This window comes from Narcine bancroftii, chromosome 2 (assembly GCF_036971445.1).
Source record: "Narcine bancroftii isolate sNarBan1 chromosome 2, sNarBan1.hap1, whole genome shotgun sequence".
In the NCBI taxonomy this organism is placed as follows: domain Eukaryota; kingdom Metazoa; phylum Chordata; class Chondrichthyes; order Torpediniformes; family Narcinidae; genus Narcine; species Narcine bancroftii.
Genome location: NC_091470.1, coordinates 112,821,260 through 112,847,689, shown reverse-complemented (window position 1 = coordinate 112,847,689; position 26,430 = coordinate 112,821,260). Strand labels below are relative to the sequence as shown.

The 26,430-nt window shown below is 42.3% G+C and overlaps 1 protein-coding gene and 1 long non-coding RNA gene across 4 annotated transcripts in view; one reads left to right on the top strand and one right to left on the bottom strand.

Annotated features, from left to right (window-relative positions):
- The first annotated feature begins 734 nt into the window (after window positions 1-734).
- On the top strand, window positions 735-26,430 carry LOC138754154 (uncharacterized). Of its 3 annotated transcripts, none has more exons than XR_011351578.1 (4): window positions 735-823; window positions 5,382-5,579; window positions 17,947-18,115; window positions 26,334-26,430. It is a non-coding gene; the product is annotated as an uncharacterized lncRNA (long non-coding RNA). The 3 variants fall into 3 exon arrangements; XR_011351579.1 differs by lacking the exon at window positions 26,334-26,430 and adding an exon at window positions 24,313-25,555; XR_011351577.1 differs by lacking the exon at window positions 26,334-26,430 and adding an exon at window positions 18,633-24,306.
- LOC138754153 (leucine-rich repeat transmembrane neuronal protein 4-like) overlaps window positions 14,115-26,430 on the bottom strand; it is a 187,269-nt gene continuing 174,953 nt past the window's right edge. The window contains exon 3 of the mRNA XM_069918017.1: window positions 14,115-14,598. Coding sequence (XP_069774118.1) covers window positions 14,374-14,598 — 225 coding nt within the window. The 3' untranslated portion in view covers window positions 14,115-14,373. The remainder of the gene's footprint in view (window positions 14,599-26,430) is intronic.

Sequence of the window (26,430 nt, the reverse complement as noted above, 5' to 3'; positions counted from 1 at the left end):
CTATAACAGTTCTTGATGTGACAATTTCCTGTTGTGTTTCCAACTTTATTGGCTGTAAAGCACCCCAGTATGTCCTAAAAGGAATGTGCCAGGTGCTATAAAATGCAAATCTTTTGTTTTTGAATGAGATGGTTTGTTGTCCAACGAGTGCCTAGTTTTGTGGTGTTGGGTGCAGGAATCTGTAGGGGTAATGCACTGAGGTTGCAGCCAGGAAGCACTAAACTCAAAAGACTACAACAGGCTTTATTCCAGTAAAAGTCTGAACACCAGTTCGAGCCTTGGTGGCTTCCCATGTGACTGGTTCAGGAGGGACTGGATCAAGTTTATATTCAGGTCGGCTGATTGACAGCCGGCCAGGTAGAGTCAATCCCTTAAGTGGTCTTCCTGCAGGTACAGAGATCACCCCCTTCCAGTAGGCTGGTGGTCATACCACCACAGTCGATTTTCTGGGATTTAAAAAAAAATTAATTTAAAGAAAAATTTAGAAATAGAGCATGGTATCAGGCCTTTTCACCCCATGAGTCAGTGCCGCCCAATTACACCCAATTGACCTTCAACTCCTGGTATGTTTCAAACAGTAGGAGGAAACCAGGCGTCTGGGGAAAACCCACACAGACACGGGGAAAATTTACAAACTCCTTACAGACAGCGCCAGATTGGAACCCGGTCCCGATCGCTGGCACTGTAATGACGTTGCACTAACTGCTATGCCAATTGTGGTGCTCCTAGTCATTGCGAAATCAAAAGTGGAAAGTTCCAAAGCCCACATTATCCCAGTTAACTCTGAGTTCTGCTGAAACAGAGATCAACAATCTCCAGCGAGGTGAGTTTAAAAACCAGCCAGAATATTTGTCAGCTGAATCCCAGTTAATTAGCATTGCTCCATCAATCCGTCCTACAAGTGAATGAATTAGCAGCATGAATAGGTCATTTAGTCCCTGAGGCCCTCTCTACCTTCTCAAAAAATCATAGCAGATCTGATTGTAACCTTAGCTTCATATTCTCACTTGTCTGTGATAACTTTTCATCCCTTTTCTTTTCAAGAACCTATCTACCGCTCTTAAAAAACATTCAAAGTCTGCTTTTCACTGCCTTTTTAGAGAGAGAATTCCAAAGTCTCACAATACTCGAGGTAAAAGTTTCACTTAATTTCAATGGGTGATTTTTAATAAGTGAGCCATTCAACAGAACAGGACATTTTCGTCTGCCCCAGCATGGCTCTTGCGGCACTAATGTTTCAAGTAAACCTCCTCTCAATCTTTTGAACTCCAACAGAGCCCCCCAGTCTTGCCTACGCAATCTAAAATGTCCCATCCCTCTCTAGTCCTACCTGCCTGTGGTTGATCCATATCCCTCTAAACCTATCATGCATTCATCTAAATCTGTGGTTTTCAAACTTTTTCAATGTTTAAGGAACATTTAGATCAGTAGTTCTCAAACTTTTTCTTTCCACTCACATACCACTTTAAGTAATCCCTATGCCATCGGTGCTCTGTGATTAGTAAGAGATTGCTTAAGATGATACGTTGCTGGGAAGGGAAGGTTAAGAATCTCTGCTCTAGACCCAATTGTTACTGAACTATTTTGCTTGAGAAAAACTGTCATTGGCCCATTTCCTTTGGAGTTGTGAAATGTGCACATAACGAGTCAATGACGGACGATTAAAACAGTAGTTTTCAAACTTTTTCTTTCCACTCACAGAGAACCTATGGAATAGGGATTACTTAAAGTGGGATGTGAGTGGAAAGAAAAAGTTTGAAAACCACTGATCTAAATGTTTTTTAAACATTGAAATCATACCTGCCTCAACTACCCCCACTGGCAGCTTGTTCAATACGTACACCAATCACTCTCTGTGTAAAGATGTCAACGATTAGGAAATGATTACCTCTCCTTGTCTGAGAAGCTACCATTTTGGTTCTTGGTGAATCGTACACCAATCAATCTCTGTGTAAAGAAGTCAACGATTAGGAAATGATTACCTCTCCTTGTCTGAGAAGCTTCCATCTTGGTTCTTGGTGAATCGTACACCAATCACTCTCTGTGTAAAGAAGTCAATGATTAGGAAATGATTACTTCTCCTTGTCTGAGAAGCTTCTATCTTGGTTCTTGGTGAATTGGGGCCTTGGGAACTGTCATCAATGGTGTTGACAGAGAAAGGTTAAACAGTTAAGGACGGAATTACCTGGAGCACAGAAGAAGATTTGATAGAGGTATTCAGTAGGATTTTTTCCACTGAGGTTGGGTGGGAGACAAACCAAAGGACATGGGTTAAAGGAGTAAGGGAAAATGTTTAAAGCAGCGGTTCTCAATCTTTTTTTTCTACTCACATACCACCAAGAGTACTGTAATCCCTTACTAGCCACAGAACACCTATGGCATCCTATGCCACAGGTGCTTGTGGTTAGTAAGGGATTACTTAGGTGATATCTGAGTGGAAAAAAATAGGTTGAGAACCACTGGCGTAAAGAAATCAGCTATTTAAAATGTTGTAGGTCAACTGGGTGTAATTGGCAGCACGGGCTTGTAGGCTGAAAGGGTCTGCTACTGTGCTGTATGTCTAAATTTAATCATTAATTAGCAGAAACATTGAAACAAATGTACGGCAATACTGCCATAGTGCAATTACATCACAGTATTATTTCAACGATGCAGCCACTGTTGGCCACTAATTATAGGCAAACCTGTAACAGTGAGCTCTCCGTGTTGATCATTGAGCATCACAGCAATTGTTAGTTAAGAGCACTAATCAGCTAAGCAGTCACCATTTCAACCACCCATGGTTTCAACCACTAATTTCTGCAAGGGTGTGTCACCGCAGCATTAATTACTAGTGAACAGCAATACGGAGGTGTTTGAGGAGATTCGGTACGTCACCGAAGATCCTCAGAAACTTCTACAGGTATACCATGGAGAGAGCATTCTGTCTGGTTGCATCACTGCCTGGTACGGAGGCGCCAATGCTCAGGAGAAGAATAAACTCGAGTCCATTGTTAACTCGGCCTGCGACATCACAGGGACTAGCCTTCACTCCATTGAGGACATCTACATGAGGTGGTGCCTTAAGAAAGCAGCCTCTATCCTCAAGGACCCCCGCCACCCAGGCCAGGCCCTCTTCACTCTGCTACCATCAGGAAAAAGGTACAGGAGCCTGAAGACGAGCGAGCGCCCAGCGGCACAAGGACGGCTTCTTCCCCGCCGCCATCAGATTCCTGAATGGCCAACGAACCACTTTGACTTTTAATGCACTATTTTTATTTATTTTGTAAGGCAGTTTATATAAATTTTGGCGCTGTGATGCTGCCACTAAACAATTAATTTTGTGACGTGTTCATGATAATAAATTCTGAGTACATTGTCTCAAGCTCAAGCAATAATGCATCAATGATTCTGGTATTTTCAGGAATATTAATGGCAGTGGTGCAACAATGCAGTCAGATTTCTATCACTAATTGGCTACAAAAGTCCAATGTAGCAATTGCCAAGTTAATCATAACTTAAGAGCTGCAGATCAAAAGTGCAACCACAATGAGAATCACTGATTATCCCAGGGCGAAGTCATACAGTTGCTATTTTGTTTGGTAACTAACAGTGCTGGTACAACGGCTTGATTAGTGGCATGGGTTCAAACATGTAGGCAGTGTTCAGATGATTGTAATTAACAGTAATGATGTAACTGTTCCAATCACTGAAGTTAACAGGTGCTCCATGTTACTGTTGCCAAGCAGAATCTGAGTGGATTTCCTCCAAAATTAGATGATGAACTAAATGTGACGGTTTCACTGCACTCTCAGTGGGAACTGGACAATGAGGATTTAGCTCCCCCCCACCCCCCACCCCCCCAAGTGAGTTGCTGCACCTCATGGGGGCTGGCGTTGGAAAGAGGAGTGCGGCATTTAAAATCATGTGCAGAGATCACATGTCAGTGAGTGATCTGTGGGGGAAGTGGCCTCGGGAATTGAGGTGAGGGAATTTGTTCAAAGGCAAATTTGATTAATTATTTTCAGAAGGTAGGAGGACTCTCTCGCTGCTGCCATCAGGAAAGAGGTGCCAGTGCCACATATCTCGCCCCACCAGGTTCAGGAACAGCTGCTCCCCCTCCTCCAACAGACTCTTCAACCACAAACTCAAGCAGGGACTCATTTAAGGACTCTGACTTGTTTATTATTGAATATTTATTTTCTGTACGAAACTGTTAGCACTTCCTTCTTATTTACATTTCTCTCTTTTTGACACATATCTTTCCTTGAACACAGTTTTTTTTTGCCCTACTGATAGATAGAAATTCTGCCGTGCCCACTGGATAAAGGATCTCAGGGATCTATGTGATGTCATGTATGTACTCTGACAATAAATCTGAAATCTGAACTTTGATTTAAGTCAGGCTGTGAAATGGGAAGCAAATGTACAAAGGATGAAGGATTCCATGTCTCAGGGTTTTCAGACACTATTTAATGGACGTGAAATGAATTCTAGGTTTATTATTGCTCCAACATCCATTTTCGAGGCAAGAGATGGCAATAACAGATCTCTCTTGGTGCAAGAACTGTTTCTTTCCAATGGCTATCAGGCTCTTGAACCTCCCCTTAGATCAATAGTCATATATTGCTCTGATACCACACTGTTGTAACACCATTTTTTCCTTACTCTCTGGTGACAGAATATTTATATTTTGTATTTACTTTTAATTCAATTTAATGCTTACTAATGTAGTGCAAAACACAAAAGTACTGCAGAAACTCAGCAGGTCACACAGCATATTTTGGAAGGGTAACCATTTTTTGGGCGTGAGCCCTTCATCCAGCTAAGAGCAAAAAAGCAGGCAGGCATCTGAAGAAAAAGGTGGTGGGAGGGCCAGGGAAGGAGCACAAGCTAATAGGTCATAGGTGGATATGTGTGGGATGGTAGAAAAGGGAGGTTGGCATTTAAATTATGTGGAGAAAAAAATTAAATTTAAAATTACACATATAAAAGAAAGCTGAGAATTGATAATGAGCATGGAGAGGGAGGGGAAGGGAGTGGGGAGCTGAAGGAATGGAGACAGAGGGATGCGGCGGGGGCGGGGGGAACAGTATCAATGAAAAGTGGAGGTTAATGTTCATGTTGTCTGGTTGGACAATGCCCCGACGGAATATTTAGTGTTGTTCCTCCAATCTGATGATAGCCTCGGTCTGGCAGTGCACAGATCGTTGTGGGAATGGGGTGTGGCCACTGGGAGGTCCTGGTTTTTGCAGTGGGTGCTCAACGAAATGAACTCCCAGCCACAGATTTTTCTTTTTCATGAGGTACCTGTTCGGTTGCAGTAAGAATTTTGTGTGTATGTACATTGTACAATGTATATGACAATAAGCTCTTTATTATCATTATCATTCCACCCACAGGAATATCAGGTGAAGGATCCATAACTGCCAAACTGTTGCCTTCCAGTGCAAAGGACATGATGGAGAATTTCCTCTTGTGGGAAAGTTGGATGAGCACATTAGGGAGAAAGATGGAGTGTACATCATTGCCACAGTGAGAGGGTGCAGAATGCTGACTTGCAGAGGCCCCTGTGTGCCCCTGAGCATGATTCTCAAACGGTGAGTATGTGTTTACAGCAGTGATTGTGGAAGTAAAATTTAAATGTAGACATACAGCTCTGTAACAGGCCCTTTTGTCCCACTGCCCAATTACACCCAATTGACCTACAACCCCGTATGTTCTGAGTGCTCAGAGGAAACCCAGGCAGACCATGGGGAGAACGTACAAACTCCTTACAGATTTGAACCCGATTTGCTGGCGCTGTAATGGCGTTACATGATGCTAACCATGAGTTATTGCTTGGTGAAGTGACTGCCCATTTCTGTCCGGCCATCTCCAACAAAAACTCTGCAGTGATGACCTCATTTAGTGGCGGTATTAGGTTTGGAATTGTAAGTTGCAGATTGGTCAGGAAGACGTCCCTCCCCCCTTTTGAATTGCATTATGGAAGCACCTACACCAGAAGAGGAAGCTAAGAGCACCTAAATTAAAGGCATCTAAAAAAAAACCAGAGGTGGTTGTGGTGAACTGCTGCATTCCTTGTAAAAAGCCTCTAACACCTTCACCCTTCCCCAGAAAGTCTGGGTCGCTGCACAGGACGAGGTCCCTGTCCATTGTGAATCAGTGACTCAGTCTCAGCCTCTTGAGTTATTTACTGCGTGTCAGTGGTGCTGATAAGAACTAAAGGCGTATTTTAAATACATACATGAAGAAGAGGATTATTTAGGCCAAGTACCCTATTTATACCTCAGTGTTTGCTGCCTGTTGAGTTTCTGTTAGGTATTCTTTGCCTCGTCACTGGACAGTAAGAGTGCAAGGGGTACATGGTCCAGCAAGCAATAACATTGTCTGCCAATGTTATTGCTCTCTCGATAATACTCCAGAGTGACAACTGAATTATTCTCTAAAAGTACAACCCACGATTTAAACAACAAAAGTTCCTGTCTAGAGCTGAAGGTGTAGTATGAAAAAGGTAAAACACGAAAGTCTGCAGACACCGTGAGGGAAGTAAACACACGATGCTGGAGAAACTCAACAGGTCAAGCAGCGTACTTTATGTAGCAAAAATAAAGGTATATAAGCTAATGATTCAGGCTTGAGCTCTTCTTCAAGGTATGAGCAAAGTGTCGGCAGGCGCCTGAAACATTGGTAATGTATCTTAATCTTTGCATCATGAAGAACCCCATCATCCTGATCACAACCTCTTCTCACTGTTCAGGCACCTGCCTACATTTTGTCCACACATTCATGAAGAGTTCAAGTCCGAAATGTTGATTCTGTATCTTTGTCTTTGCTACATAAAGGACTCTGTTTGACCAGCTGAGTTTCTCCAGCATCGCGCTTTTACCACAGCGTAGCATGTTTTCTTGTCACACATAAACCAAGGATCTGGCCTGCAGACTTTTATCCAAAATCATCTGATTTAAAAAGACTGCCAGGATCCTGTGTGCCCCTGAGGTGGCCAAAGCAAAGCTCATATCTGTGTTGGAGTCATTGTAAATGTGTTTAATTGAGATATGAGAACATAAATAAACAGTTAAATAGATGGACTCATAATAAATTAACACGCAGATTAATTGCCTAGAAAATCTTGCCAACCGAGTAAATTCACTTCCATCAATTAATTAAATATATCTGGGAATCATTTTGAGCCATGGGGGACACAGAGTTCTAAAGCGTGGAAACAGGCCCTTCAGCCCAATTCGTCCATGCTGACCACATTGTCAAGCTAAACTAGCCCCACACCCATGACTTTGGCTCATATCCCTCAACAGCTCTCCTATCCATGGCCCAGTCAAAATGTCCGTAGATTGTACCTCCTTGTTGCTGGAACTCACCAACCAAGTTACAGGGAAAGGTTAAACAGGTTAGGATTTTACTCCCTGGAGCGTAGAGGGGAGATTTTACAGAGATGTTTAAAATGATGAGGGGTACAGACTGAGTAGGATTTTCCCATTGAGTGTAGGTGAGATACAAACCAGAAGACATGGGTTCAGGGTGAAATGTGAAAAGTTTAGGGGAACATCTTCACGCAGAGAGTGGTGGGTGTTGAACCAGTCATCAGCTGAAGTGAATGTGGCTCAATTTTCACAATTAAGAAAAATTTGGATGTTAATAGATGGGAGGGGTATGGAGGGCTATGGCCCAGTTTCAGATCAGCAGGGCTAGGTAGAATAATAGTTCAGCACAGACTAGAAGGACCAAAGAGCCTGTTATCTGTGCTGAAATGTTTGATGGTTCAATGATTCTTCTTCGTCTGGAATCTCGTTCCACTTACCCACCACTGTGCAGCTCTGTGAAAAGGTTGCCCTTTCCGGTCGGATTTAAATCTTTCCCCTCTCACTTTAAATCTAAAAATAAATCCCAACCTGTGCAGCCTCTCCATATAATTCAAGTCCTCCAGTTCTAATAACATCCTCCTGAATCTGTTCCAGCTTAACAACATTACTCCTATAATTGGGCAAGAAGAATTCTTGGTTTCCTACTACCAGATTGTCATAAAAAAAACATTGCCTGATTCGCACGTCTGCTGTCTTTACCTTACATAGCCCAATAACGCATTCGGCTCAGAGGCAGTCTTGGATGAGCAATACCTGCCTAGCCAGCAGCAAGTCCTCTGCCTAGAATAATCTTTTTTTCCCGGAGGGCTAATTAGATGGTGAGTACACACAAAAATTAGATCAAGCAAGGTAGGTGCTCTAAGTGCAGAAAAAGCCTCAGGGGGAGAGAGGCTGCATGAGTTATGTCCTTGGGTAATTGGCTGATGTGCATAAAGGTTTCTTCCTTTAAACCAGGGTCAAGAAACAATAGCATACTATGTTACATTTAGGGCTTAACAAATTAGACAATGCATATATAATTGTAAACAGTGAAGAGCACAGTTTAATTAATAAAACCATATCGTATCGAGAGCATCCTGTGCAACTGCGTAACCGCCTGGTTTGGAAGCTGTACCATCTCGGACCACAAGACCCTGCAGAGGTTAGTGAAGACAGCGGAAAATATCATTGGGGCCTCTCTTCCTCCCATGAAGGACGTCGACAACACTCGATGCAACGAAAGGCAATAAACACTGTGAAGGTCTCTACACATCCCTCACCTAAACTTCTCCCTTCTGCATCTGGTAGGAGGTACCATAGCACTCGGGCCCTTACGTCCGGATTGGGAAGCAGTTTTATCCCCCCCAAGCCATTAGGCTCCTGAATTCCCAGAACATGTATGCATAGAGAACCTTGGTACCAGGGACTCTTACAGTATACGTCTTAATATTTAATATTTTATGTGTTTAACTTCTATTCTAACTTATATTTATGTAAGTGCGCTCTGTGGTCTTGGAGAAATGCTATCTCGACTTTACTGCGTGAGCATGGTACGAATGATAAATAAAGGTGACGACTTGACTTGTATGGCAAGTTGAATGTCTGTACTGCAGTACGTAAGCGTTGAAAGAAAAACTACCTCAAACTTACAGCTCACAGAATTTGCCTCTGACTTGAATCTTACTGGCTTAGAGTTGTAGATATGTAAAGGAGGAAGAGGAATTCCTGGACTGGAGGCATGCTCAGGTCGAAAAAAAGAGTTCAGTTAGGAACCCAGGTATGGCAATTAATGAGAGGCTGAGAGGAGGGACTGAAGATCTGGTCCAGAAAGGTTCTTGCCATCACTGAAGACCAGAAAGACTGCAACATGTACAACTACAGTCTTAGCTAAGGCACAAATTTCTGGATGATATTCATAAATGTGTAGACTGGACAAACAGCTGCCAAATCAAGACATCAACAACTCTGAAGAGGAGAGACTGGAGAGCACCAAGTTCCTTGGAGTCCACTTAACTAGTGACCTGGACACACATCTCTTCACTTGTCAGGAAGGTGCAGCAGCGACCAGTGGCATGACGTTGGATGTAGTTTCGCTTACGCTATCTCCTATTTTCCATGCGAGCATGGTATGAATGATAAATAAAGGTGACTTGACTTGAGAAGACTGAAGTGGACAAGGCCTCGGCAACCTTCTTTAGGAGCTCTCTTGAGAACATCTGGGCCAGCTGCATCACAGTGTGGAACGGTTGCTGCAGAGAAATAGATTGGAGGTCAATCCAAATTAAGAGTGGCAGAGAGGATCACTAGAATCTCACTCCCCCCAATTGATGTGATCTACTGACATCATTGTCTGGAGAGGGCGCACAAAATCATTTAGGATCCCTTCCGCCCTGCACACAGTATCTTTCAGCTGCTCCTGTTGGGAACAAGATACAGGAGTATCAGAGCCAGAACCACTAGGCTGAGGACAGCTTCTTCCCATAGAGAACGCTGAACGACCAAAGGAACTGCTCACACTAACTATCCGAGACTCTCATATTCACAAACAATATTTCTTGTCCTGCATGTGTATTAATTGTCTGTATGCGTGTTATATCTGGTTGTGTGTCTGTGTGTTTTGCACCGAGGACAGGAGAACACTGTTTCGTTGGGTTGTTAGTTGTACAACTTGAAATGATGTTCACAGCTGATAAATGTGAGGTTGCTGGGGTGAATGTGCTTCTTATAATTAAAGCTTATTAACTTGGAAACTCTTAATTTGGCTCCAATTTAGGGCATTTTTAAATTAAAAAAAACTGTTTTATCTAGTGCTATTTCTCATCAATAATTGATCAATCCTCCGGGTGGAAAATCAAAGGTATTATGTTTTTTGCAAATGTATTTAAGGAAGGTTGTTTAATGTCTTTTGAACAGCTGGCAAGTAAATATGACATCAAATATTCATATTTTTAGATATTTACAGATTAGAAATTTCTTAAATACTTTATTACTGGACTTTTCATTTGTATATCCACCAGATCTAGTTGATAATATTTTTCAATTGAATCCTTCTCAGAAGGAATTAACTGTAATTATATTTGATAGATTATTTAAATTACGATAAGATTAAAAAAAGCTTGGGAATTGGAACTTGCAAGACTCTTATTGGAGAACCTATGGGACAAGATTCTTAAAGTGGTGAATGCATCTTCAATATGTGCCCAACATTCATTAATCCAATTCAAAGTGGTGCATCATGCTCACATGTCCAAAGATAAGCTGGCTTGTATCTTTTCTAATATTAACTCTACTTGTGACAGATGCAAATCTGATAATTGCAACATGTTTTGGTCTTGCCTATCCTTAGAAATCTATTGGAAAGAAATTTTTAATATCTTTTCAAATGTATTTCAGGTGGAGCTTCGACCCAGTCCAGTAATTGCTCTTTTTGAGGTTATTAAACCAAACATGGGGAGCTTTTTTAATACTTGTGCAATAGGTTGTGGCCTTCTCTACATCATTGGATAGAAGAGCCATCTTATTCAAATGGAAGGACTCTAGACCGCCAACAGTTTTTCAACGGTTCAATATTATATCCTGTTTAAGTTTTAAACAAATAGATATCATGTATTTGATTCATAGGTGAATCATCAACACAGGCGCACCCCAAGGATGCGTGTTTAGCCTCACTGCTCTACTAACCGTGACTGTATGGCCAGGCACAATTCCAATTCCATCTACAAGTTTGCCGATGACACCATAGTTGTCGGCAGAATCATAAACGGCAATGAGGAAGTGTACAGGAGGGAGATAGATCAGCTTGTTGAATGGTATAACGACAACAACTTTTCGTTCAATGTCGGCAAAACTAAGGAGATGATTGTGGACTTCAGAAGGAAGTCAGGGGAACTCAACCCAGTCCTCATCGAGGGCCCGGTAGTGGAGAAGGTCAAGAACTTCAAATTCCTGGTGTTAACATCTCTGAGGATCTGTCCTGGAGCCTCGATGTTGATGCAGCCACAAAGAAGGATTGTTCTTTGTGGGGTGCCTGAGGCGGTTTGATAGGTCATCACTGCCTGAATAAACTCCAGTGGGTTGTTAACTTGGCCTGCCACGTCACAGGTACCAGACCTCACTCCATCAAGGACGTCGACATGAGGCGGTATCTTATAAAAGCAGCCTCTATCCTCAATGAACCCCCACCACCCAGGCCAGGTCCTCTTCACTCTGCTACCATCAGGGAAAAGGTACAGGAGTCTAAAGACGAGCGCTCAGCAGCACAAGAACAGCTTCTTCCCCTCCGCTATCAGATTCCTGAATGATCAATGAACCAAAGACATGGCCTTACTTTTTGTGCTCTGTTATTGTTTTTTTAAATTTTTTATAGTAATGATGTAAGATGGTTATAATATGTATGCTTGCAGTATAACGCTGCCGCAAAACACCGAATTTCATGATTTGTTTACGACAATAAATCCAGATTCTGATTCTAACCTTTTATGTCTTATTTCCATTTAATGAAAATGTTTTTAATGCGATTAGATGTACTCACTTTTCCCGATGACACGAAGTCTTACCTTTGTTTTTTGATTCACGGTATGAATCAAACGCTACAAAATATATGTAATGTGCAGGATAAACTACTCAGAGGTTTTTTTTGTTAGTTTTCTTTTTTTAATAGAGTAGGTTTGGTGGGGTTTTTAATCTTGATGTCTTTTCTGTCTTAAACCAGTGGAGCAGAGGGGGGACTGAGTTTATACTGTTGAAGTTTTATCTTGAAGCATATGTGATATTGTATTTTCAGTATTGTTCCCTTTTCTTCACTGTACTGTATGAAAACCAATAAAAGAGATTGAAAAAAGTGGGAGCCTAGGTTGGATAAAGTGTTGGACAGAACTTGGGGTACAAATACACCAACCGCTAAAGGTTGGACTGCAGTTTAGCAAAGTCCATAAGAAAGCAAACCAAGCATGACAGGGGGGAGAGAGAGACTACAGAAAAGGTTAACTAGGTTGTCACTGGGGTCTGGTGAGCTTACGTTATTCGGACAGATGGTATAGGGTGGGACATGATGGGCAGAAATAAGGTGGCCTTTTTCTCAGGGAAGTCTAAAACTAAAGCGTGCAGGTTTAAATAGAGAGGGTACATTTAGAAGGGACTTGAAGGCCACCTTCTTCACACAGAGGGTGGTGGACATAAGGAGCATATCAGACAGGGGCATGGATAGGGACGATTCAGAGGGACATGGGCCAAAGGAAGGCAAATCAAATAGCTCAGGCAGATAACTTGGTCAGCATGAACAAGTGGGCCAAAGCGCCTGCACTTGTGTTGTACAAGTCAATTAGGAGTAGGACCTATGTCTTGAGGGATTAGATTGAAAAGTAGGAAAGGTGAATCTAACCTTGGTCAGGCCACAACCTAGTGCATTTCTGGCTGCCAGGTAGCAGGAAGGATGTGGAGACAGAGCTAAGGGTGCAGAGTTGAATTAGCAGGATGATACCATAGAGGTAAGTGTAGACACATCAGGAATGGATATACAGATCCACACCCTTAAGAATGATGTTGAGGAATTTGTAGCTTGATTATGCTCCTTTCCCAGACTTACTGCTTACAAGCAGTGGATAGGTAGGATCCTTTATTTCCCATGGTGAGGAGGCTTCCTTATACTGTAAAACCCCTAGTATCTGGCACCTATCGGGTTGGGTAGATGCCGGGTATGCGAGTTTTCCAGTGACTTGTTGTGTGAATGGAGAACAATGGCGAGGTGCGCCAAATTTAAACTTCCGTAATTTTTACCCATTCATTTTTCATGATTTTTTTTCACCTGTTGCCGGTAGCCAGAATTCTAGATAACAGGGCTTTTTACTAAATTAAGGTCCCTTTGCTTTAAAACACAAAGGGGAGGGTCATTCTAGATTTCTTCATGATGTTCAAGGGTTTCTATTGGGTAGCTCCTTATAGAACGTTTCCACTTGGAGAAGAGCAGACCTCAAGGCTGTCGATGACAGAGAGTGAGCAGGAAATCCAGTTGGGAATTCAGAAGAAGCTCTCTAGCCAAGGTATGATAAGGGCACGGAATGCTCTCTCCCCTCCACACAGGGGAAAACATGGAATCACAGAATTTTACAGCACAAAACAGGCCCCTTTGGCCCAAATTGTCTATGTTAAAATAAAATTTTAAATTTAGACATGCAGCATGGTATCAGGTTCTTCCGGTCCATGAGCCCTAGCCATCCAATTGACCTACAACACCTGTACATTTTGATCGGTGGGAGCAAACCGGAGCATCCAGAAGAAACTCACGCAGACACGGGGAGAACATGCAAACTCCTTACAGACAGCGCCAGATTTGAACTCGGGTCACTGGCGCTGTAGCAGCATTGCTAACAGAGTTACCCTAATTTGTTTACTCAAGCTCATCTCACTTGCCTGCATTTGGCCCATAATCATCTCTAAAACCTTTCTACCCTTGGAAAACATTCATATTATTATTCAAATCATGGGGAAGTCTCTTCAATAGCAGCACTCCCCTCTAATCAGGGAAGGTCCCCACTCCCACCTCTGCCAGTGCACCAGTCTATCACCTGTAAACACTGAGTATTTGTCACAGATTGACAGTTTTCAGGATTTCAGTTTATAAATTCAGCAAAAACCTTTGACTGAAATTGAGTTCATTCCAAGCACCATTACATGTCACTAGCCTAAACTAGATTCCTTTCAACAACTGTTTCCTCCTGGTTGGAGGACAGAATGTGGAGAAAATATGGCTTCGAGAAGAGTTGACCAATCCTTTACAGTTTTTAGTTTATTTTCTTAAGAACATGGTAAGCAGAGTCTTATATTTACATCGTCAAATACCAAAGCACAGAAAATAAGAAGAACGGCAAACTTCGGAAGTTTAGCTATTGAGTTTTCAATGGCCACAGATTGTTCAGAGTTGTAATTTTTTTTAAACACAGGAAAGAACATTCAAATGTCTGTTTTTGTCCTGTCTTTACTTCCTTCCCCGTCGAGGGCTCGTCGGACACAGGCACGGCACTTGCGCGATGTCCACCTACGGTGAATGAGGGGGCTCGAGATGTATGTTGGGAACAGCAGAGCGGGCGACCGTACTGATGACATTCCGATTCACGCCTTGTTCAATGTTGATGGGCTCTGCCTCTTCCTGTAAGGGGGTCCCATACCGCTTGTGTATGTGAAGAGTCTGATGTGCTTTGCAGAATCCAACCAGCGGCTGCTCATAGTTGTAAAACGCTGTGATGTTCATGGGTAGCGGAGCCTGTGAATGGAATCCAACAATACATAGACGTTACTTTAGTTGCAAATATCAATCCTTCAATGCAACATCTACCATGCAGGTAAAGGAATTCTATAATGTACACAGAACCTAATGCAGCACAGGGACAGGCCCTTGGCCCATGATATCTGTGTGGAACATAATGCTCAAATTAAATTGAAACTCTGCAGCTTGCACATGATACATATCCCTCTATTGGCCCATGGATATTCAGATGTCTAGACACAGTAGACACGGTTAGTGCCAGACTGTTACAGCACCCGCCACCGGAGTTCTAATCCGCTGTTGTCTGTAAGGAGTTGTTATGATCTCCCCATGTCTGCATGGGTTTCCTCCCACCCTTCAAAACGTAAGGGGTCAATTAGCTCATGGGCTGGAAGGGCCTGTTACCGTGCTGAATGTCTAAATTTTTAAAAAATTCAAAGCCTTTAAACAGATTATCTGCTTTCCCCCTAGCAGTTCCTTCCAGGCACCTATAGTAACTCTCCCTGAAGAAAAAAAACTCAGTGGCAGATTCCCTGAATGATGCTGATCATCACTTCTGATGAAAGGGCAACGATTTGATACTTCTCTCTTTCTCCAGAGAGACAGCCGGGGCACAGATAAACTATGCCGTTATATTACCGTCATCCCCAAGTGCAGAGTGTTTGAGTCCTGAATTCAAAAGAATATTGGATTTTTGAATATCTCACACAGAATCAGTGAATTATACTTCAATAACAATATACTTCTTCAGCACAATTTGGCAATTAATGATGTTTTATGAGCTATTAACTTTCATTGCAGATCTAAGTATCCATGTGAATCATCCAGTGTCTGTCATCTTTAATTAGATATGCCAACTGATTTTTCAATTATACGCCAATTGACGTTTGAGTTTTAATTTGCAATCTGAGTTTCTTTATCAGTTTAAGAGAAGAGAAACAAAAAAGAAATTATTGGATGTCTGGTAAAATCGTACAAGATATTTCACTTATTGTAAATTAGAAAACAATGGAAATAATTTGTAAGTTTGCTTCTGAGATATGAAAATCATGACAAGATAACTGTCTATTTTTTCTGACAAAAATAAACTTTATTCACCACAAAAAAATGAACAAAGGAAAATCTTTCCGCACTCTTCGTGTCGTAGTCGTACATATTCTGTTACTGGACATTGTGATGCTAATGTTTCATGTAACTACTTAGCACCATTGCACTAATGTTGTCCCCAGCAATTACTAACCATTTCATTGTTAGAGGGGCTTCCCTACCAGTCTGAACCTCTGAATGCCCAGTAGCAAGAAAAAATCCTTTACGGTGGTCAATGAAGATTTTGCGTCCTGAACACTTATAGGTGTATTTTATGCATTTTTATGAAAATTTTTATTTAATATTTTCCTATCACTTACTGCTTTTAGATATAACCTATTTTTGTGATTTCCTGTCATATTTTAAATCTACTTCATAAAATGCAACATGTCATTGAAAATTCATTTTCTGCATTTGCACTTGGACTTCTTCACAGCTGATCTTGGTGCAGACAGTGACTAACACGGTGAAAGGTTTCACCAGGACATTGCAACCATGGAAAAGCGGTATCAGGGCAACTGGGATCTATCAGCGCCGGCCGACTATGGTTGGACACTGACACGAGAGGCATCAGATGCTGAGTACAAACAAAAATCAACGGCAAATACTCTTAGGCCAGTTGAGCTAACGCAATGTGTCAGCATCATTATGTCATTAAACCCGCTAAATTCAATCAAAGTAATTTAATGTTTCTCCAGCTTCCTACATGATATGGCAAATCTGAAATTATGTTTTTGTTCAGCTTGAAGCAAATTTTTTGAAAAAATATGTTGTCTTATTTGCTCGAGAAGGTGGTGATGAGCTGGGCTTTTTGAAATTCTGCAGTCCTTCTGGAGAAGGAAGATCCACTTTAAGGTCGGGGTGGGATGAGGAAAGACTGATAATGTACCTCCAGTTGGGGATGATGCGTGACTTGAGGATAGAAGCCATAGATTTGGCAGTTACATTACTCTTGGATGTGCATCTATAATGTATTGAAACAAGGAAGCCTGTAGTCACTATGATTGTTGAAAAAGCACACAGAAAAACTGGAGGAACTCAGCCAGACTCAGAACATTCATAGCGGGTAAAGATATATCACCGACGCCTCGGCCTGAGCCGCCCTTCATGGTGTGAGCAAAAAGTATGTCTGAAATTAAAGACTGGGGAGAAAAAGGGGGAAGAATGGGAGGGGGAGGAGTCCAGACCAGCAGACAAAAGGTGTTAATTGGATACGACAAGAGGAATGGTTAGAATTGATTTTGGCTCTGGGAAAAGAGATGGAGGGAAAAGGGGGGAGAGAGAGAAAGAGAAAGAGAGGGGGGAGAGAAAGAGAGAGAGAGGTTGAGAGAACTAGAGGAATGGAGACAGGGGAAGAAGTTGGAGGTTTAATGGAAACCAAAGAAGTAGATGTTAATGCCATCTGGTTGGAGGGGGCCCAGACAGAAGATCAGGTGTTGTACCTCCAATTTGTGGTTGGTCTCAGTCTGGCAGTGCATGAGACCATGGAGAAACATGTCAGCGAGGGAATGAGATGGGAAATTGAAATGGGTGGCCACTGGGAGATCCAAGCTTTTGCGGCTGCCACTGGACAGCTTGACTGTCTACGAGCACCAATTGAGCTAAATATTATGAGCTTGCCCTCCAATTTGAATGAATGAATTAATTTTCCAGGTTGAAGGACAGGAAGATGTCCAGGCTATAAATTGTTTCACTATAATATAATTCTTGTGATGAAATGCTCCACTTTAAGTGTCGCATATTGTCAGCTGTCCCATTGAAGTTAAATTTATGGATGCTTTAATTTTACAAATCTAAAAAGCTGAAGCTGCTTCAGTCTCCAAGCTCTCGTGAAACAAGGCTGTCATCCGCGATCTTCCTGCTTTTACAATTATAGCCTCATTCCTGTGTACCATCGCTCCTCTACTGGAGAACATGGCTTCAGTGACCTTGGACAGTACTTCCAATATTCCCTCCTGAAACATCTCTGGGATTTTACACATCTCTCCACCGATTTAAAACTTACTTTTTTTTTAACCACACTTTTAGTTCATTGCCCTAAATGCACAATGTCACAAGATATAGCAGCAGAAGTAACCTAATGAGCTTGAGTCTGCTCCACCATTCTACTGTGAGCTGATCCACTGTTCCACTCAGCTCCATTCCCCGGCTTTCTCCCTGTAGTAACGGCACTGATTTACCACAGTTTACCAAAAAATTAAGAAAACACTCACTCATTTCTTTCAACACACCAGTAAGTCAACTTTCTTTTTATTATAGACAGTCCCTGAGTTACGAACGCCCGACTTACAGAGAACTCGTACATACGAATGGAATATGTTCAGCTTCAGCAGTATGTTGACTTGAGGAAGGAGAACACTGTTCGCCATTTAAAGTTGGATCATGATTATTTACCCTTGTAACCACGCTGCCAAAGTGTAAATCTGATGTAAGTAAAGTTCTGTACAAACTTCCCTTGATGCTTACTTCAAGAAATTTGACTAAGTGATCCTAATTAAGAACTGTATGTATCTGTTCTGATTTACCTACACATTTGACTTAAAGACAGAATCAGGAACAGATCTCATCTGTAATCTGGGGACTGCCTATATTCACTTGACACAACATTGCATTCTTCTACTCCCCAAACACCACCCAGCTAAGTTCCTCTGACCTTCCCATTGGCTCACTGCCACACAGGTGATCCTGGCACTCTCACTCTCCTCCTCTTGCATCTGAGATTCGTCACCCGTATACTGACGTGACCACAACACTGTAATGTTCGATGCCCTGACTAATCAAATACCTGTCAATCTCTGCCTTAATTACACCCAATGACCTCACTTTCACTGTCGCCTGTGGTAACAAATTCAACAGACTCATGACCCTCTGGCTAAAGTATTTTCTTTGCATCTTCGTTTTAAATTGGTGCCCTTTTATCCTGAAGTTGTACCTTTTTGTCCTAGACTCCTCTAGCATGGGAAACAACTTTGCCACATCTACTCTGTCCAGGCTTCTCAGCATTCGAAATGTCTCTGTGATGTCCCCGTGCCCCCTCCTGATCTTTTGAAAACCCACGTAGTATCATCTTCTACTGAAAACCTTGGACGGTTTCAGAATCAGAATTAGAATTTATCGTCATGAACGAGTCATGAAATTCAGTGTTTGCAGCAGTATTACAGTGCAAGCATTCATATTATAACCATCTTACAACATAACTATAGAAAAATATGATAATAGTGGACAAAATGTAAGGCGGTGTCTTTGGTTCATTGATCGTTCAGGAATCTTTTGGCAGAGGGGAAAAAGCCGTCCTTGTGCCGCTGGGTGCTCATCTTTAGGCTCCTGTATCTTTCTCCTGATGGTAGCAGAGCGAAGAGGGCATGGCCTGGGAGGTGGGGTCTTAGAGGAGAGAGGCTGTTTTTTTAAGACACCACTTCACGTAGATGTCATCGATGGAGTGAAGTCTGGTGCCTGTGATGTCACAGGCCGAGTTAACAACCCTCTGGAGTTTTTCTGTCCTGAGAGTTGGTGCCTCCATACCAGACAGCGATGTGACTATTTGGGTGAGATTTTGCTGGAGGCAGATTTACAAATTTATTTGTTAGCTTGAAATATTTCTAACCATCAAGTTACAGGTCAGGAGGATAATATGTGGCCAGTTCGGTGTCTCTCCATTGCACAGTACCTGGTAACATGAGCATTTCCCATTATTTTTCCATTGAACATAGAGGAGAAATCCAGAAGCTTTCCTCAATGTCGACAGCAAATGAACACGGGTCTTACTGATTCCTAAAAATATAGAACTCCATCCTATAGAACCATGGATAGTTTCACCAAAAGATCGCTTGCTGCCCATTTTTGTACCCTTTCATACTTTTCTTCAGAGCCTAGACAGATTTGTACTCTGCTAGCTACATGAGAATTCTGGATTAAATAATATTTGGAAAATAAGAGATGTTGTTTCAGTCAATTCAACCACAAACTTAGAAGCCCCAGAAAAAAGCTGAGGAAGAGTTGAGTGTTCAAGCAATTTAGTGTTCAATCATGTTAGTCTGACACCACCACCGTTGATGGCCGTAGAACTGGAAGTGGTGAGTCAGAATGCAGGATAGAGATGGAGAACCTGGTGGGGTGGTACCAGAACAGCTTTGTTGCTCTTAACATCATCAAAACCAAGGACCTTCTTGTTGATGTTAGGAAGGAGAGACCAAGGGAACCCAACCCTGTCTGTATTGATGGGAAGGGGATGGAAAGAGTCAGAACCTTCAAGATCCAGGGAGTCCATATTTCAGAAGAAGATTCCTGGAGCCAGCACATTGAGGCAACTGTGAAGAGCGCAGTGTCTCTACGTTCGAAGGAGTCTGAGAAGATTTGGCATGAAATCGGATATTTTATCAATTTCTACTGGTGCACTAAAGACTGATTGCATCATAGCCTGGTTTGGCAATACAAGTGGCCAGGAATGCAGAAGACTGCGGAAGGAAACCAACCTGCCCATGTCTATCGCAGGCTCCGTCCTCCCATCCATTGCAGACGTCGATGCGAGGTTCCGCCTCAGGAGGCAGCCAATATCATAAAGAACACCCATCATCTAGGTTGCGTGGGCCCGTGGACTGGAATGACGTGACCATGCTATATCTTGACTTCAACTTAATGTAAACCTGAACAGAACTAAAAAGCCACCAACACCAACACGCAGCCTCGACAGCTCCCAATCTCCGAGTTTGTTGCTGCAGAAAGCAAAATTCGTATATGTGATTTCACGAGTGGATTGTGAATGTTGAATTGCATCTTCAGGTTTGATGGAACTTGCCCAATCCACACCTAGGCATGATGTGTGCATAGACTGATAAATAGCTGTTAACTGACTTAATTGGTCCTTTACCAGATGATTTTTCGTCTGGATGTTGTTGAGTAAATTTTATGATAATGTTGGCACTTCAGTTCCCCATTCAACTCCTCACCTCAAATGTTGATGCCTCCAAGCCAGCACGCATTGCTTTTTTTCCTTAAACAAGAAAGTCTGCAGATGTAATGATGGTCGTGAACAGGAAAATGCTGGAGAAACACAGCAGGTCACGCACCATCCTTTATGTAGAAAGGCCAAAGGCACTTAACCAAGTTATGAACAAAATATAGTCAGATGCCCAAATAAACTTATGGGGAAGTTTGATCATAGCAGCTGTTAGAATAAAGTTGTGTGAAATGGTGTGAGGTGGGGGGAGGGAGGGGGTTTAAGGAAAGCCAGAGAAGTCAATGTTAATAAACTTGGCGCTCACTCGTATATCCTCCATTACCTGCACTTCTGCCCTGGCCCTCCCCTCCCACGTGCAACAAAGACAGGGTTCCCCTTGTCCTTACCTACCACCCCACCAACCTCCCCACTCAACACCTCCTTCTCCGCCATTTCCGCCACCTACTACATGATCTCACCACTGGGCACATATTCCCCTCTCCACCTTCCGCAGGGACTGATCCTTACGTGACTCCCTTGTTCACTCCTCCCTCACCACCATTCAGGGGCCCAAACAGTCCTTCCAAGTGAAGCAACATTTCCTTTATGAATCTGCAGGGGTCGTCTACTGAATCAGGTGCTCCCTCTACATCAGAGAGTCTGGACACAGATTGGGAGGTCGCTTAATTTTTTTGAATATTTTATTTTAAATTTATGATCAAACAATTATCAATAATTAACCATCACAAATATGTACATAGATGAAAAGGAATCACTGATACAGATTGTTCAAATTTCAAAAAAGGACCCCATCCCTCGTTCCCCCCCAAAAAACCTCGAGAAGAAAAGAACAGAAAAAGAAATCATGAAGAAATAGAATGAAGAAAAAAAAGATAGATAAAGGAACTGTTGGGATCTGGATTCCAGTTCAGAAAGTCCAGTTATTTTTTTACCTGGATCACAAAAGTGGGAGAAAAGTGGATAAAAATTTCTAAAATAGAGTGAGTAAAGTAAATAGAGTAAAGTATTCAAACCTGTATTTGTAGAAATGGCTGCCATACCTGCAAAAACATGTTGTATTTTTTTCCTTAAATTGTAAGTAATTTTCTCCAGGGGAAACTCAGTGATGCATTTCTGCATTCCATCGGGCCGTGCCCAGAAGGGAATCAGACTTCCAGGTAACTGCAATACATTTCCTGGCTACCACTAATGCAATCTTGAGAAATTCTAATTGGTGGCAATTGCTTCCCAATAATCTGGTTTAATAAAATTCTTAAATTCTCCCAAAAATGTTTCAGTTTAGAGCATGACCAGTTAGAATGTAACCTGCTTCTTCTCCACATCTAAAACATAATTCAGATATATTAGGATTTAATTTATGCAGTTTCTGCAGGGTGAGTTACAGCTGATGCTAAAAAATTATATTGCACCAATCTACATCCTACATTAATTGTATTAATCATGAAGTCATGACATAAATTAAACCAGGTTTTATCAGTAATACTGATATTCAAGTCTGATTCCCATCTTTGTTTGATATGTATAACTCCCGCTTAGGAGTTCCTGATTGAAGTAGAAAGTACATTACTGATGTAATTTTTTTTGTGATCCCCTTTCAAATTAGAATCTCCATTTCACTGAACTCTGGTAAAATCATGGTTGGTCTTAATACATCTACCCCATTTCCTTGCTGACATGACTGTCCATGGTCTCATGCACTGCCAGACTGACGCCTCATCTTCTGATTGGTCACCATCCAACCGGATGGCATTAATATCAACTTATTTTGGCTTTTGTTAAAGCCAACCCCCTCACTTCTTCCCCTTGTCGTCTTCCCCCATCTCTGTCTCTCCCTTCACTGTCTCCTTTTGCCCAAACATGATAAATTCTTATATTGTTCCTTGTCATATCCAATTAGCATCTTGTGTCGGTCTGGATTCCTCCCCCAGCCAGTACTGTCTGAATTCTGAGACTTTCTGAGATATCTTCTGGCTTATTCCTTGAAGAAGGGCTCAGGGCCCGAAATGTCAACAATATATCTTTGTCTCCTATGGATGCTGAAAAGACCAGCTGAGTTCCTCCAGCATTTCGATGTGTTGCTAATAAACTTGAACAAGAAATCTTGATAGTTTGCCATTTGACTGGGATCCTAAATACAAGTGGAGTGTGCGGATGGGGCTGGGATTGGGAACATGCTGAGTCAGGAACGTGGGTAGCCTTGTGTAGTGGAATGTCTGAAGATGCTGTGATTGTAGTAAATACACAGTAAGTCTGGAGGAACTCAGCCGGTCTTGCAGCGTCCATAGGAGATTACCAACGTTTCAGGCCTGAGCCCTTTGCCGAGGTATTGAATGAGAAAGTTAACCTGGCAGTGAGCCTAACAGTTGAAATTTCTCCATCCTCTTGTATGTTAGCGACAACTCTGTGAGCCTTAGGCTTTCATTTTGTATTTTTCATTTGCATGTTGTTATTAAATGTAAGCAGTGTAATTACCAACAAATTAACATCAGGAAGCTTGAAAGGGTCACAGGCATGTTTTTCTGCTTCATTTGAGTTTTTGTTCAAATAAATGTAAAATCTTAAACGCCTTTATTATTACTGGTGTGGGAATGTGGCAGGGAATTAAAATTGCCACTGGGAGATCGTCACTATTACAGCGGACAGAGCGAAGGTGCTTTAATGAAGCGATCTCCCAGTCTGCCTCCAGTCTCTCCGGTATAGAGGCTACACTGGATGCAGCAGGTGACCCCTGCAGATTCACAAATGACATGCTGCCTCACTTGGAAGAGCTGTTTGGGGCCCCAAGTGGTGGTGAGGGAGGAGGTGTGGGCGCAAGTGGAGCATTTTCTGCAGTCACTGGGGTAGGTCCCAAGGGGGCACTTGGTGGGAATGGAGGGAGTCACGGAAGGAGCGGTCGCTGTGGAAGGTGGAGAGGGGAGGAAAGCGGAAGATGTGTTTGGTGGTGAGATCTCTCGCCCACTCATCCCTTCCCACCAATGACAGTCAGACAATAAATGTTGTCATTTCCATTGAAGTCCACATTCTGTCACAGATAAATAAAGATGTTTCCGTCGCTGGGAACTGGTCGCTGCAATTGTGTTCCCTACATTCCATGATGGTTTCACTTCAGAGCAGTTTGTTGGTTGTGAATAGTTTGGAGATAGTTTGAGGTTTTGCTACATGAATTTTTGTTAGTCATTTTATATTCCTCTCACGTTTGACCTCTGTCTCCATCCCACAACTGGGATCATAAGAACATCAGAAATAGGAGCAGGAGTCGGCCATCCAGCCTATCAAGCCTGCTCTGCCATTCAGTGTGATCATGGCTGATCTGATCATCTCCACCTACTTTCCCTTTCCCCACATTCCTTAATTCCCCCTACTTTGTAAACATCTATCCAACCCTGTTAAATATATTCACTGAGGCCGCCTCCACTGCTTCAATGGGCAGCAAATTCCACAGATTTCCCACCTTCTGGAAAAGCAGTTCCTCCTCATCTCCATCCTAAATCAACTACCCTGGATCATGAAACTATCTCCCCTAGTTCTAGTCTCCCTGACAAATGGAAGCAACTTTCCTACCTCCATCTAATCTATGCCTTTCATAATTTTATATGTTTCTATAAGATTCCATCTCATTCTTCTAATTTCCAATGAGTATATTTTCAGAAGTATTAATCTCTCCTCAGGTAAACCCCCTTGTCTCTGGATCAACAGCCTGCTGTGCGAGTCCCTGCTTTAAAGACCCTTCACAAATCAGCTGACTGACGGAACTGATCACAATCTCCAGCCTTACCCCTTTCACCTCTCTCCCTCAGTGAGGTAGTTTAGGACATTCTTAATCATTACAGATGTGTGATTATCATTGTCCAACCTTTAACTTTGCCCCAGCTTCAGTTTCATCCTGCATTCACCTGCGGACAACCAGACAGAAGGTGCAAAGATGGATCAAACAGCAGGCAGTGACTCAAAGGCAGTAATTCGTTTTCACCATGTACAGTTAGCAGAAGAATAAATTCTTGGCGAGGTGTGTCTGCCAGCTGTTAGGTATCAGTGAGCACCAGGGATCGACTACATCAGGTGACAATCTAGTCAGTGTTGCACAAATGAACTAAAGAGGTGTTGAGGCCATTTTTATGATAGAAATCAACAGCTGTGATATCTTCATTGTGTGTCCCGATGGGATTCACAGTCATTTTAAATTCAGACGTACAGCCCGGTAATAGGCCCTTCCAGCCCACAAACCCATGCTGCCCAATAACACCAATTAACCTATGATCCCGGTATCTATTTGAAGGCTGGGAGGAAAGCCATGCACCTGGAAGAAAACCACACAGGCACAGGGAGAATGTACAAACTCCTCACAGGCAGTGTCAGGTTTGAACCTGGGTCGCTGACGTCAGTGACGGGCTAATTTTACATTTCATGCATCCAATTTTATTATCTAATCTGAAACACTTTTCTCATGATATGGAATAAGGTTCTATTGAGTCTTTGCTAGATCTCAGTTATCTCTCCAGTTCCACTACCCCACTTGCATTCACTAAGTTCAAGTTTACTGTCATATGTACTAAGGTACAGAGGAATGGTTTGTTTTGTGTGTCCTCTAGTGAGCCTATCCATACTTGAGTGGAGCAGAATAAGAAGGAGACAGCTTCATAAAGTACTCTTGTCACAACCACTGGTTGCTACCTTTAGACGAAAGGCACAGAATCCTGAAATCGAGCACCTCAAAGTTCAAGAACAGGGACAGACAATCCCCTACTTACGATGGTCTGAGTTACGATGGTTCGAATTTGTACTTTCAGTTTCGAATTCCGATCTGTTCCCGTGCTTGCGATATGCAGTACACTACTCTCTCGCGTCCTCACCATCCAGCAAATTAATGTTAGATCAAAGCTTCAGACATTCTTCATGCCTAGTGTGTTTTCAGCTGTGTACGTTAATGGTTTTATTCAGAGTCGAATAAAGGCATTCAAAATTTAATTATAAAAAATGGTAGGTGTTGTATTCTTTTTCAACTTGCAATGGGTTTACCAGAACGTAACCCCATCGTAAGTTGAGGAGCATCTGTATGTACTCGTAAAAATTTCTAGACCATTTTTAATGTTAAATTTATGAGGTCAACTATTAGATGAAGGGGCTGAAATTCACACAAATGCCTGGAATGCCTGGTGGTGGTGGAGGCTGAAACATAAGGAGCATTTAAGAGAAAGAAAAATAGATGGTTACGGGGTCAGAAGGGCTTAGTATTTTTCTTTGATAGGAATATATAGGTTGGCACAAAATCGAGGGCCGAAGGGCCTGTAGTGTGCTGTAGTTTTTTTTAATGTTCTATGTATTTCTCAACTACCAACTGCATAAAAAAAATTAAAAATGATTTCAGTCCATGCCATCTCCACTTAAGCATGCTGTGGCCCCTAGGGGTGGCGGGGTCTTTTTTGGGGGGTGTCTTATGGGTCTGGTTGAGAATGGTATGATGACAGAACACTCCACCTGGAGAACTCTAATCTTTATATTTTGACCACTGGGACTGACTGCTGTCCCTGCATTTTGCTTCAATTGTGACTGAAATATATAACTGTCTGAATAAGAGGTCAGCTGCGACTGGGCCCTGTCGACGTTCGCAAAGGCAAAGGCTGTCTGTATCCAACAAAGCCAAGCTAAATGGCACCGATCAAGCATCACTGATTGGGCTCTGATATTTCAGGATGCAGAAATCACACCGCAGCACATGAAACAAAACCAGAGTGGTACAACCAAGTCGTCAACCGTGAAATGTCTCCTGACACCAAGTGTGTTTATCA